The sequence below is a fragment of the Crocodylus porosus genome, unplaced genomic scaffold, assembly GCF_001723895.1.
Source record: "Crocodylus porosus isolate Cpor-Errol unplaced genomic scaffold, CroPor_comp1, whole genome shotgun sequence".
Taxonomy (NCBI): domain Eukaryota; kingdom Metazoa; phylum Chordata; order Crocodylia; family Crocodylidae; genus Crocodylus; species Crocodylus porosus.
The window spans coordinates 47192785-47207524 of NW_017728906.1; the positions used below are offsets into that span (position 1 = coordinate 47192785).

General features: G+C 38.5%; 1 protein-coding gene across 13 annotated transcripts in view; it reads left to right on the forward strand.

The window, feature by feature from the left end:
* Positions 1-14740, forward strand: part of CASK (calcium/calmodulin dependent serine protein kinase) — a 387068-nt gene that overhangs the window by 258758 nt on the left and 113570 nt on the right. For 9 of the 13 annotated variants that reach the window (XM_019529070.1, XM_019529074.1, XM_019529076.1 and 6 more), the window contains one exon: positions 3084-3101. The exons of the other annotated variants lie outside the window; for them this stretch is intronic. In XM_019529070.1, coding sequence (XP_019384615.1) covers positions 3084-3101 — 18 coding nt within the window. The remainder of the gene's footprint in view (positions 1-3083; positions 3102-14740) is intronic. 13 annotated transcript variants of the gene reach the window in all.

Consider the following 14740-nt stretch of genomic DNA (forward strand, 5'->3'; position numbering starts at 1 on the left):
TAACCATACGAGTGGCCCTCCTCTGAACCCTTTTGAGGTAGTCCACATCCCTCTTGAAGTGCAGCGCCCAAAACTGGACCCAATACTCCAACTGCGACCTGAGCAATGCCGCATAGAGTCTTCACATACAAGTTCTGTGAAAAAAAATTCCGAGTGGCTCCAAATTATTATTTTTAATTATAACAGCACTCTGTTGTTGCTGAATGCTATATAAATATGCAGTAAAAACAGTCTGTGCTCTAGGTAACAGCAACACAAGTATGCCTCTTGTCCATTAGCTGTAAATTAACACCTGCTTACTTGTGTCAATTTACAACTAACCAACAAGGTGTAAATCAAATGGTAGTGTTCTGATAACTCTGTAAGAAGCGAGTCATGAAGAATTTGAAGGAGTAAGATAATGGCTTTATAGATTTTTCTGGAAAATTTGCTAAATGTTTCTTATACAAAAGTGATTTCTTTTTAACACTGATATTTTCATTCAGTGACTTCTTTTGGAGTACAGTGGACTACCGTAAACAACTACGATTACAGATGCTTTATAATTTTGCATTCAAATTTAATGAATACATCTTTTATTAATGCTTTACTTGGTAGCTCTAAGATCTGAAGCTGGTCAGCTTTTTAAAACTACTTCCAAACAACATTAAAACTGTTGACTTTTTTTCCCTTACATTATATTACTGTAATATTAAGCATTTTATTTATGCAGATTTAACTTCCTTGATCATCTGCATCAGATAAAGGAGAGAAAGGTCATGAAATAGCTTGAACTATTAGCTCTGGAGACTGAATTGGAAAAGATTGTTGTTCATGGATACTGGAGTCATTTGCTGAGATTCAGAGTATTCAGGGTTTTAGCCCAACAGTAAACTCCTGTGCTTAGCTAATAAATAGTAAAGCACAAAAATCATAATCTATACTTTGACTTTTCATTTAGAAATGCCTTCTTGTAGCCTGACTTTCAGAACTGCTGAACAACTGTGAGACTAACTGAAGTCAGTGGGTGCCACCCACGCTCAAAATCAGCTCGTTGATTTTTTTTTAAATTTTATTTTAAGGAAAGCCAACCCTATCTTTCATTTAGGAAACTTTTAAAATATAAGCTCATTCTTAAGTTATTTGGTTATAGTGTATATATACACTAAGAGTTAGTAGCTTCATGTTCCATCATTTGTTTTCATTCCTTTCAAGTGGATCTAAATACTCTTATGAATGCATTTTATAATTGTTTCAGTTTAACCACAAAGTATTCCGCAGCATGTTATCTGAAAGACTGACTGACAGGATGTACGCATTTAGTCTGTGCTGCAAACTAACAACTTTTTGCAAAATTTCATGATCACCTCTGCTTTCTGAGCTGTGTGCTAAATGTCTTAACTTAAAAGCAGCTCTTTCTTACTAAATGTGAAGCTAATGTTTAATACCTACATCATTGTGGTTTTGGGTCCTTTAATTGCAAGATACTGAGTTCATATTGTCTTTTCTTTATTAATGTGATTTGAAAATGATTTTTGATTCAGGGTTACTATAGGTTAATTGAAAATCTCACATAAGAGTTTGTTCCTTCAGAGTCTATTTTGGCATAGTAATGATAGCTCAAGATAGGAATGCTTCATGACCAGCACTAAAAAGTTTTTTAAAAAAAAGCACAAACTGCTAGCCTTTCACTATGAAAAAGATGTCTGGCTTAGGCTTAGGCTTCAGTGCTGCAAACATATTTGTGAGTAACTTCACATATGAGTCCTTCCATGAAAGACAGCTTTCAAGATACGTTCCTTAGTCTAGAGTTTAAAATACTAGTGGTCGCCATTTGCACCAAACAGAATGCAATATATATTATAGTAGTGGAAAAAACTGTGATCACCAGTTTTATATATGCTTGTTAAGGGCATAATGTGACAGCTTTTGACCATCAGCATTTGAAAGGTACAGCCCACTTGTTAATGTTAAATAAATCAAATTTAAGACAAATCAAATAATCAAATTTAAGACAATCCCAATAATAAGATTCTAGACATGGAAAATTTATAAATTTGTTATAATTTTCCATGTCTACAATCTAATTCTTGGAGGTTCATCTTAAATTTTGCCTCAACTCTGCAGCAAGCAGCAGCAGGGGGAAGGTGGTAAGGGGGCAGGTAGTGGGGAGCCAATGGCTTGACCCCTGCCCCTTGCCACCTGTCCCTACACCACCACTCACCCCTGCCCCCCCGCTGCCTTCCTCCCCATGGTGCCTGTACACGCTGTTGCCTGCCCCCAGTTTACACTCCACGCACCTCCCTGACCCTAGTTTCTGGCCCCCCTGCTGCCTGCCCCATGTGGCATAAAAATAACAAGAATTCTGAAAATTTGAGTATTGCTGATGGACTGTGCAATGTAAATAGTTAATTGTATTAGACTTTTCATAAGGACCTTTTAGCTGATATTAGATTTAACTATTTGAAATAGTACTTTTTCATAATTAGTGTTTGTATTTTTCCTCTTTCAATTATTTGAGTTTGTCTTCCTCTTCCATAATGTGGAAATAAGACATATTTATTGTATCATCGTGCCATAATGCTGCTAATTAAAAACAGAAGCCAAATGCATGCCTTCAAATGTGCCATATAACCTAAACTCCAAAACTCTTGCAAAATAAATGTAATTCAGTATTACACCTCCTAAAAATTAAACTAATTACAGTTAAGAGTATGAAAGCTTACCGTGTAGCACTCGGGAATCTTTCATTTTTATTCATTTTCAGTGAATCGGTTATGAATTGTCAAACTAGCAGTAATTTATGTACATTACCTTTAAAAATTGATGCAACCAGCATCAGAAAAAATGTGGTGTTTTAGGTGCCTAGTGTGTGCTGAGGGGTTACCTTGCTACCTTCCCCATTATCAATTTATTTTTTTCCCTCCATACACCATTTGGCCCACATGTAGAAATCTTTTAAAAATTTAAATAAAAATTCTGGTCATATTGCTTGTTTATAGTATTTGTAGCTAAACTAGCTTGCCAAGTTGCAGCTTTATAACTTGCTTGTTCTGAAATCTTCATACTGTTTGTTGTTTGTCCAAATGCTGCCTTCCTACTAGGACTTCTAGCAGCAGAAAGTAGGTACCCCTTTGTTTTCCTCTAAGGCTTCTAATTCTGTTATAGTGTGTGGCTTTGCATGTTTGAACACAACTTTTTTGTTTTCTTCCTTTGCTTGCCCTGTTTCATTTTAATACTGCCTATAGAAGGAAGAAAGTCTTCTGTTACCCTAGCAGTAATTTTTCAGAACAGAGTCAATCAGAGTTAAAAGTCCTTCTTGTGAAATGTAACACATTCATTTAGAGGCAGTATTAAAATTAGTTACATATTTCCTGTTTTTTAACTATTTATATAATCAGATCTGTACTTTACAAGTGAAATAAAAATGTCATTAAGTGCTATAAAGAAAAGGATAATGTTTCCAGCTCTTGTATTTTGATTCCCAAATTAATTTTCCCAAAGATCACTGGGTCTTTCTGCTGAATACTAAATATGTGCTCTAGCATGAGGCATATTTTTAAATGATTTTGCTTCAGTGCCTTTGCATGATATTTTGTTTTGTTTTATGTGTTGGTGTGATGTGTAGTATATGCATATACGTACATGTATATGTGTAAAACTGATTTAAAATGCTTATATGCCATATTTGTCTCCGTATATCAGGAATACTGTAAAAGGATAGGAATAGAGTTGTGTTGTAAATTTAACTGCATGCTAAGAGAGGGGCTAAAATCTAAGCATTTCCAGAACCTACAAAATTTATATTGGTCAGAACAAACAAGTTTTCACAGGATAAGAAGATGAATTTCTTCTGTGTCACTGACAGTAGTTCTAACCCAAATCACAACAGTTTCAGAAACAGGAAATTCTGTATCTTGAACTCAAGGTGAAATGTTACTTTTAGAACCCTTGTATGCATTTTGGGTCAGCAAATGTTGCCACTTTAATGGGGTCTAGATTCACATAGCAAGATGTGAGTTCTTGGTCTTGGGTCTTCTTTTCTAAATCCACTCTCCTACTGTTGATTATTTTTTTGCTTGTTTTTTTTTCCTTTTTCCCCCTCCTAAACTGACCTGCCATGAAATGGAAACTAGAGTTTCTACATACCCACTCTTACACGGCAAAGGGAAGGAGAACTATCTGATGACACCTTTTCCCCACCATATGTTTTCAGTGAGAACATTAATAGTGAGCCCTCTCTCACCAGGCAAGAAATGTAGGAGTGGTCTTTCCTCCAAGAAGGTTTAACTGCTTTTTAGCCACCAGGAGGAGGTTCATTTGTGGCTGTAGGAGAAAGAAAGTTGTGTGCCTTCATATGAGGTAGACTGGCAGGATTGAATGGGGGAGGGCTTTTGTCAGGTGCAGTTGTGCTTCTTGTTTAATTGTGGGTCTCTGAAAAGTGAGTACATAGAATGGCACCTTCTTGTTCAGCAAATCTATTCTGCCTGCATCTTCAGCTGTTCCTAGGTAAGCCATATCCAGGGGCAGATTAAAGAAAAAGGGACAAAAAGGAGGAGAAAAGCTTCATGTAACAGTCCAGCATGGATTTGTGAAGAAGAAGAAAGCCAAAGATGTGCTTTTAAAGTATAGATAGATACATAAATATACCATTTAAATTGATCCTCAGTTAATTGTTTCTTTCTGTTACTTCCTTCCTTTTCTCAGGTTTCTAGATCCTTTTCTTTAATCCCTTCATTTCTGGTTTGTATGTACCCAACCTCAGAATTCTGTTTTCACTCTCAATTTTTTCCCATCTTTCCCTCATTGCTTTTCCTAACTGTGCCTGTTTCCTTCTCCCTTTCTCAGGGTTTTCTTCTACACAACTATGTATGTGTTAAACTTGTACCCACTACTTCATTCCAGAGCTACCAAAAATCTGCACCTGCCCACCACAAGCATTTGCAGATGTAGTAAGCTGTTCCCCCTGATTTTAATTTGAACTTTTGAGAACCGGGGTACACTGAAGGAGAGGAAAAAGGGAGTGGTGAAGAAACCTGTGGTAGAAACCAACTTGTTCACCTTTGCTTTCTCTCAGTCTGTAAGGATGCAGCAGCACAAGTGAATGCGGGAGTTTGTGTCAGCATTTGTCAGTCCATCTTCCACCTCTAATGAAAATAATAGATTTATGCTTTTTTTCTTATCCTGTTAACTAACCCACAAAGCTAGCATGGGTAAGAGGCATCCAGATGGATTGTATTATTTGATAAATAGCAGTTGAGTTGTTAGGGATATCTTCCCTCAGAAGAAACCAGAGGGACTCTGAAATAATCTAAGTTAGTGGCCTTTGAACCTTCTGCCACATACTTGCAAAATATTGATGCTCATACCCCTGCACTCGCTGTATATTCATTCCTTAAAGAATATGTCAACACCAGCATCAACTCATAGTACCATTACTGGGTGTGTGTTGACCAGTCAGAAGCTTCACCACCATTATTAACATTTAGGCATGTACCCCTTGGCAAAGTGCTACATACCCCTGAGGATACACATACACCCATTTGAAAACCACAGATCTAGGCATGGAGAAAATAGTGAAGTCACCAGTTTTGTACAGCAATAAAAGTTGCACCAGGATCAGAAATGGACAGGTATGCAGCCGTTGTAAGGTAGTTGCACCCAGTAGATGGCTAATATTGCATCTTGCCCCTTGTTGGTAGGGGAGGAGGTCATCAGCCAGCTTGCCTTTCACAAACAGCTACTCTGGGGTGGATGGGTTTGTACAGTTTAAAATAAAATATTTTGTTTAGGTCTTACTAATGGCAGAATATCCAGTGCTTCACTGTCATATCCCATATTGTGGAGCTGATCGGCTGGGGTGGGGCGTTGTTTTATTTTGTTTCCTAAAGCACATTTAATATGGAATCAGAGAGCAGTAACATCACACACTGCTGATTTTAGACAGTCACTTTTCACTCATCTGTATGCACAAAAATATCAGTGACTTCACTCAGTTCTCCTTACATACTCTCTTCACTGTTCTTATATTTTTGCTTTCCCTGTTTCAGCTGTTAGCCTCATACTTTATCAGGAGCTATTTGAGTAAAATTTATATAAATCCTACTTTCTGAAGTGCCAGTAAACAGTGTTTCAAAGGCCAATTTTTAAAAATTTTGCTTCTGGGCTAGCACAGAGGAAAACCGGTAACAAGTAAAATAGGAAGTAGGAACTATGTTAATTGTGCACTGACTGAATTTGTTGCAGATTGCTGAATTACACTTCATGGTTAACTTTGGTTAGACAGTAAATATATTGGATGGTAAATTCTTTGGCACAGAACCATAGTTTCTCATCCGTTTAGAAAAGTATATAGTGAGGCTCTGATCCAGATCAGGGTTTCTGGACTTGTCTACAGTGGTAATCATCATAAAAAGAAGCAGTCTAAGTGCTTGACTTTAGCTCAGGAACCTTAAAGTAACATTATATAGTTATGAAAATGTGAAAGTTTCAGATTTACATTAGTCAGATTTTATCACTGCTCCTTTAATATAAATGTACCATGGTCTTTTTTCTTCTAGGCTTGTTCCCTGACTTAATTATTGCAAATGACATGTGCCAGGGAATGTGTTGCTAAGCACACATTTTATTAGCATGTATCAAAGGGCTGTAGTTTTATTGATTTGGTAATATCTCCTACAACAGCTTTTATTGCCTATTGGAGGGTAATTCATAACTGCCCAAAGCTTTAAATAAGAATGTTTGACTTCAGGATATAAAAGGGTCTGAAATGTCATGCAGTCCACTGTAGCTAGAAATCCTCATAGCTTGCAGTGGGAAAGGGATCTGTTTATTTGACTCAGCTCTCAATGACACAGTAGTGAAGATCAAAGTTAGTCACAGAAAATAGTTCTTCCCTCACTTGAAGGCTTTGTGAAATGATGCAGGAAGCCTGCTTCCACCCGTCTTTCTCATTTAGAGTCATAATGAATCAAGTGTTTTTTGTTTGTATGGTTAGTCTGAAGGTTCTTTAATGGATTATTATTGTTGTATTACAGTACCTTTTTAGTTATCAAGAGATAGCTAGCCATCTGAAGTTAGAAAACAGGGTAAGTATGCATCTGTATAGACTAACTAAGATAAACATATTGCCAGACTTCCATGAACTGAAGTTTGCTTCATCAGATGCTGTGAAAGGATGCACAGAAAGTAGAGTGCAAGACAGAGAAAGGAATTAGAATACAAAAGACAAAGGAGGGAGGAGAAGGAGATGGCGGGGGAGGGAGCAGTGCTAGGGGAGAAAAGCAAACAAGCAGTGAACCCGTGGGAACAAAGACAGTCACAAAAGCTAATCTAGGTAGAGACAGGAATCCATAGTCCCTGTTTTAACTATATTTAACCCAGTTCAGTGTGGATGATTTTTATCTTGCAAATTTTTATCTGTTCAAATTGGTTTTAATTTTGGGGGGTTTCTTGTCTGAGAAAAGCAATCCTGCAGTCAGTGACGGAGTGTCGGGGGCCTGGGGGTGTGAAGTGTTCTACCACAGGCTTTTACTCATAAGCAAAGTTCATTTACACTAGGTAAGCAAAAAGATCTACCATGACCCAAAGACCTTACAGTCTAAGGATAAGAGAGAACTAGATACAGGAGGACAAAAGTATCAGGACTCAGTAAAACAACTGTGGTCACTGTGGCATAGCACATCAGCAGCGTAGCTATTACCAGATTTTTTGCAGACGCTTGTTCACAGAGAGCTTCTCTCGAGCAAGAGGAAACAGCGTAGAAGAGCATACACAGGTTCTATTTTGAAAGTCTAAAAAGTGGACTATGGTCACATCATACATTGGTTGAAAATGAGAACTGATCTTTTAAAGCTGATAGAGGTGCAGTAAAGAGGTTTAGGCTGAAGGGATTTGAAAATGAAGACAAGCAGCTTATTTTTGATGTAATAAAGAAGGAGGTGTGAAGCCAGTTGGAGAAGTAGGTGACAGGAATTTAACTTTTTCATGAGCTTTTCACAGTCCCTACAGCACGGTCTATCTAAATTTTCTTGATGTTGTTCTTAGAGGAGAGAGATTGCCATATGCCAGACCCGTAATGTACCAGAACGTTGATCTTGGAGGATTTAAGTACCCAGTACTGATTAGAAAGTAAACTAGATGAAACCCAAGTGAGACAACTGTTTGACGAGTTATTACTAGCTTGGTTTCTAATACAAGTTGTCAAGCAGCTTTTCCAGGTGGATATAGTTCCAGTCTTATAACTATAAGCCTTGTGCAACATAATGTATACAATTAAAGCCGAAGAAAAGGATTTGGTTACAATATCTTTAAGTCTGAAATAGCCACTGGTTGATATTGGGTATAGCAAAAGAAAAAGTATTGGATTTAAGTAGTGAATTTATTCACTGCACTGCACAATAAGTTTTGTCCAGTCCCAACACTTTGAGACTGCATTTAGAGATCTAGGATGTGGGCCTTGGTCTATACTTAAATTTCATGTTTATTTGGAACTCTAGATTAACAGATGCCGTATTTGTAGCACTGTATTTCTGTTGTATTACTGAGTAATGAAAGGATTTTTTGTAATACACATGTGCAAGGGGAAAGGATTTTTTATGGTAATTTTTTTTATTGGACTAACTGCACGGCTGGAATAAAAGCTGGACACACACACAAATGATCTGGGAGAAATGCCGTAGGTTTGTTCTGATAGAAAAACTTACCTAGAGATCTCTGAACAGACATTTGAATGCTGAGACCCTGAAGAGCAGAAATCCTTCAGGGCTAACCCAGTGCAGCCAGGGGGCCCTGTGTTCACATCTCAGCATGGTCTCCCAATCTACCCAGAAAAAGAATAGCAGCAGTGCACAGGGCAACCCAGATTGGCTGACCGAGACTGATCAGTCAGTCTGTGTCTCTCTGCAGCACAATGTAGGATTGTGAAGGGGACATGCTGTGCTCCCAGCTTGGTTGGAGTAGCAGAGTCGAACAAACAAGACACTACCTCCCTGGTTGGGATAGGAACAAAATACGTGGGATGCTGGAGGAATGTGGTGTGGCTTCTCTCAGAAGCAAACACATACAGACATTCACTCTTCCAGGAGAAACTCTCATGGGAGTGATTTAACCCTAATTGTTTCCAGGTTAATACAAGAAATACACATAAGAATTATGGATTAAATCAGTGATGATAGTAGCTTTGATGTTACTTTATCTATCCAAGAAGGGTAATGAACAAAATACACCATATAGTTAAGTAGAGCTGTAAAAAGTGAAAACAGAAATTTTTCAGAATTTTAGCAAAGGAAACAGAAGGTGCTTTTGGAAATTAAAAAAAAACTACTAATAAGGATTGCCGGTAGGATAGTGCATGTATCGGCTTTTGCTGCGCCTTATATTTGTAAATAAGTGAACAATTTAAATAAGAATAAATGGTGTCAGATAGCCTCTTGTGATATCAAATTTGGATGTATTGTTAATTATAGTGAACAGTTGTAACCCAGGTAGATACTGTATTTACTTGAATCTAAAATGAGATTTCTTCCCCCCCCCTCCCCCCCCGTCAGCATGAGGAAAAAAGCCCCTTGATTTAGATTAACGCACAAAGTGGAAGAAGGCAGGGAAAAATGTGTGTTGCAGCTCTGAAACTGGCCCTGAGCCTGGTCAGGGCCAGAATCGGACCGAAAGCAACCTCCTGCCCCCTTCCACTTGCCCTCTGCAGCTTGGCTCTGCCTCAGGTTGGATTCCGTCCTAGGCAGAGAGCACAGAATAAACTCCATCCTCTGCCCAGCCAATCAGCAGTGCTGCCTCTGCTCCATGGCCTGCCAAAGGCTGTGCTTGCATGTTCTGTGATCTATGACCCAGCAGGCAACATAACTGGAGCAGCATCTGATAGTAAGGCAGAGTGGGGGAGGCAGGGAGAAGGGACAGACACCAGGAGAGTCAGGGGGAAGAGACAGAAATAGTGAGTGAAGGGGAAGGGACAGAAACTGGGGAGCTGGGACTAGGTGGTGCAGCTGGTGGGGGGCAGGAAGGCTTGAGTGGGAAGAAGTTGGGGGGCAGAGGGCAAGGGAGCCTCCTGACCTCCTCTCCCCAGCCACTGCTTTCCCTGCTGTAGCAGTGCAGGAGGGAGGGAATTAAGGCAACCCCCAAATAATTAGATTTTATACCTGGAAAATTTGAAATGTATATAAATTGTCGATATATAGAATCTGATTATTGGAGGGCCATCTTAGATTCCTGTAAATATGGTGCTGTATATAGTAAAACTAGTAAATGGAAGTTTGAAGGAACAGTAAAGACAGGAGTCCAAAATGTAGAAGTCTGTATTTTCATGAGAAGTTTTCGAGCAGTGTTCCAGTCATAAAAAGATTTTATATCCCAGTCCTTCGCAGCCCCATTGACAAGCCTTTGCACCTATGCAGGTTCTGCCCTTGTATTTTCTTTTTGTAGGATCAGAATGTTGGAGATTAGTATAAGGATACTGTCTCAGTGCATGCTTCAAAAGGTCTCAGGTTAGGGAAGGGAGGGGGATTATTTTTAAATAAAACTGATTATACTAGAGTGCTGTAACTAGAATCATTAGTACCCAGAATAATATCCAGACCCAGACAGGATGAGATCTTATTCATAGCTTCTTATTGGCTGAAGCAATTTTGGCTGTCAGACTTCTTTCACATGTCCATTTATCCTGTATATCCATCCCTCAGTATTCTCAAACATGATAGCCCAGATCCATGACCAGATGTTGCCCCCACACCTGTAGTTTATAACCCCTAATATCCTGGACTTTGGTGGAATACTTCTTAAAAAAAAAAAAAAAAAAATGTTATTCTTGACTGATTCAAAAATCTTCAAACAGAAGAAACCATCTGCTAGGAAGACCTTTCCCCACTAATATAAATGGGGGTTTTGTATATATTGACAGCCTAAAATAATCTGAATCCAGCTGAGGAGACCATGGTGCCCAAAATCTTTATTCTTGACTGATTCAAAAATCTTCAAACAGAAGAAACCATCTGCTAGGAAGACCTTTCCCCACTAATATAAATGGGGGTTTTGTATATATTGACAGCCTAAAATAATCTGAATCCAGCTGAGGGTGTAGTACCATGGTTCTCAACCACTATGCCACAAGATCATTTTAAGAGTGTCATACAATATTTTCAGTGTAAGGTATACAGATGCCTACCCCTCATTCACAAGATAAACCTAGAGATTTCAAATACGAATCCATAGTGTCAGAAACATTGTGACTTGTTGAGGTCTTTCTGAGTTCTTTGCAACAAAAGAATTGCTCTATTATTTTTCTCTAGACAAAAAAAAAAAAAAAAGAGCAACAGCTGAAAGCTGACATTTTCTGAGGGGTGCCTTGAGTCTAAGAAAATTGGGAACCACTGGCCTGCTACCACAGATTCTAAACGGTATATTGCATCTTCTGCATCTGTAGTCCATCTTGCTTCAGTATCTTCACATCACTGCTTTCTGTCATCTGATGTTACTAAGATTTCTTAAAGACCTCCTGCATGTTTACCCACCTGATAGAGAGCCATTTCCATCATGAAATCTCAGCATCTTCCTAAAGCTCATGGAGCTTCCAGGCAGGCTGCCATCATGAAATGTCTGCAAACTCCAAACTGTTAAGTTCATACATTCCTACGTACCCATATAGGAAGAAGGTGGTTCTGAAATTTCAGATACCTGAGTTTTACCTTAATCACCAGCCTTCTTCCCAAAGTCATACTCAGTACTAGGAAAGAAGCAGTTACATCCCTTGTGTATTTCTAGAGCCTGTGTCCAGGATAGGACTGTTTTAATCTAAAATGTCTTTGTGGATGTATCTAGCACCTGAAAAACCAAGCTGTCTCATCACAAAGAAATATCATGAGAGATCTCCACTGACTCTTTTTTTAGCGATAAATATCTCTCTGAATCTCATGGCATGTATAACATCTTCAGCCTTCTTCACAAGTGCACTAGTATCTGATTTGTACAGCAACAATGTGGAGCAGCTCACAGACTTCTGTCATACATTGCATTTTTGACATGGTATCTAAATTTGATGCCAGGCTTAGGAGAGAGAGACTCCAGTCATTTGATTGCAGATGGCACTCATTCTCATCATCCAAGGAGGGGGGGGGTACTGCTTGCCAGTAATCAACAGTGGAATCCATGCTGAAACATACCCAAAGAAGAAAGTGCTGCTTTCCATACAATGACTGTAGTCCTTTGAGATTTTGTACTAAGTGCAGATCCCATAATCCTCCCTCTCTCCCACTTTTCATACTCCTCAATAGTACAGGTTTTAAAATGCAGAGGAATTGAACAGCCTCTCAACCCAATCTTCATTCTCTTACGTGGGAGCACAAGGAGGAACAAGGCATATGCAAGGCTCCAACAATAGTTTGTATATTTTTCCCCATACTTGAGGCAAGTGTCTTTATGAAGATGTGACTGCAATATCAAAAAGAATCGCATGGAAGTTTTGACCGTTCTTCAACAGTTAAAATCATAAGCTTTCATAGATACTAGATTTAATTTTTTTATTAGAAAATGTTAAAAATTATTGTTATTTTACAGGACTTTGGAGAGTTGGAAGTCAAAATAGAACCCCGTGCATTGTAGCAAGGTGGTTAATACAGTCTAAGACATGCAGTTATTCATATAGTGTACATTAGCTTAAGGTAAAAAGTTTAAGACAATGCTTTTGAGAGAAGAAAACTAGGACCTGTGCATGATAATCACATTGGTACAAAGTTCTAAGTTTGTAAAACACTTCTAGATGTTGGTGTTAGTGTGTAGCATACAAATTGCTGGGATGGATAATATTCAAGGCATTAATGGGCTTTACTAATTAATATAAAGTGCGTGAGACGGGGTGGGGATTCAGTCCATCTCCTTGGTCTCAATTCTGTCAGTTAATCTCAGCCAGTGGTCTTCATACTGGCAATAGCGTGTGATATGCTCAATGGAGATGTCCCAAGGTACCATGGGATGGTATTGGATACAGTGAGGTGCCTCATCAATTTCAAGTAGCAGTGGGATACTCTGCAGAATTGCAAGATGTGCATTGCTTGGGGCCCCGTTCTCCAAGTGCCTTGACTATCAGCGCCTGCACCATCACATCAGAACTTCATGGCCATCTGGGCTCCAATCCAACCGAATCACTTTAGCCTGTGCTTAAGTGCTTTGATAGACCAATAAATAGCAAGGAAAGAATGCTGGCTTTCAGGTTCTCTGCTATGTTTGGTCATAGGACAGTTGGAAGTGGTTGAAACCAAACCTGTTTCTATCAGAAACTGCCAAGTTCACGGAATTGAAACACTGAATATTTCTAACAAAACTTTTGACAGAGGCTAGGCAGGTTGACCAGCCTATCTGCTTACCTAGTTTCCTTCCAGCTCACCCTTTCATCTTCCCAGACTCTTCAACACTCCACCTGGAAAGCTGCCAATGGCATTGCTACTCCTCGTCTCCCAGTTTGAAGCAAATCACGAGGTTTGCGTCCTCTCAGTCTAAGGAGCTGGGACTGAGAATTTTCAACAGCTTCTGTTTTTAGCAGTCTGAAACAGCTGTGCAAAAGTGTCCCTCCTGAAAAAAGAAGGGGAAAAAAGAAAATAAAATCCTAGCTGACTTCTCATGGCACCTCATAAAATGGAGTTGCGTAGTTTTCACAGCATATAATTCATGTTTCCTCACAGCTCTGTTAACAGTGTAGATTTGTGGTCATTAACAGACCCATAACAAACAAACAAAAAAAAGAGGGGGAGGGTAAATCCGTACTACAAAAATTGGGACCTGAAGTTCTCTATTAGTCTAGTTCCTTCACCCATAGAATTTCTGGCAAGTGTACTGGAATCCAAGATTCAGATGTTTGAGTTAGTTGTGTATTTATTCTATTTTTTTTTAATTTAATAGAAAGAAAGACCTATAGAGGAGTTCTAGGTACCCCAATAATTAATCTTTCAACAGCATAATACATCTTGTAGAGTTAAAAACAAATGTTGAGAGAAAAACAAATTAACTCACCTCAACTCATTGTCCCAGTGAGTTTTCCTACAAAAAGGTTTCTTTCCATTCATTATCTCTGGAATAATATCTGAACTTTCTCCAAAAAGACCATAAAAATAGTAAAATTAGTTTTGAAAAAAATCAAAATAACAGCCCTTTCAGCAGTCAAGCTGCACTGGTGGAGAGATACAGGTGCCTGTTTTCCTACTGCTTAAACAAAGTTTGTGATACAAATAAAGGGTCCATCCATACCACCTTCAAAATATATACAGTCCTTTCTAAATATCAGAGAGAGAGAATTTGACTTTTAATAGAGATAGGTGTGCCAACTCAAATAAAATCAAAATCAACACTAGCCTTCAAAAATTCACGCAACTCTCAACCAATATTTAGAGATTTGAGAAACCTGAATTAAGCATATTTGTTTGTAATTTTATGTGCCTTTGTTCTCTAGTTTTGCCAAAAAGGGGAACAAGTATGATTTGTTTCCATAATAGTTTTGCTTCTCTTGGCACCAAAAATTAGACTTTTGAGAGATCTTTGTTCTTCAGAGAATTCTTACCAAATTTTCATACCAGGAAGGTTTAGATAAGTTTGTACAAGCATCTTCATGTCATTAACACTCACTTTCTCTGATATAATAATATTCTGAAATCTGGAACTTTCAGATATCAGGAAATTACTGTTCAACATCTTCATTAATGATGTGGACATTGGAGTCAGGAGTGGACTGGCCAAGTTCACCGATGACACCAAACTTTGGGGCAAA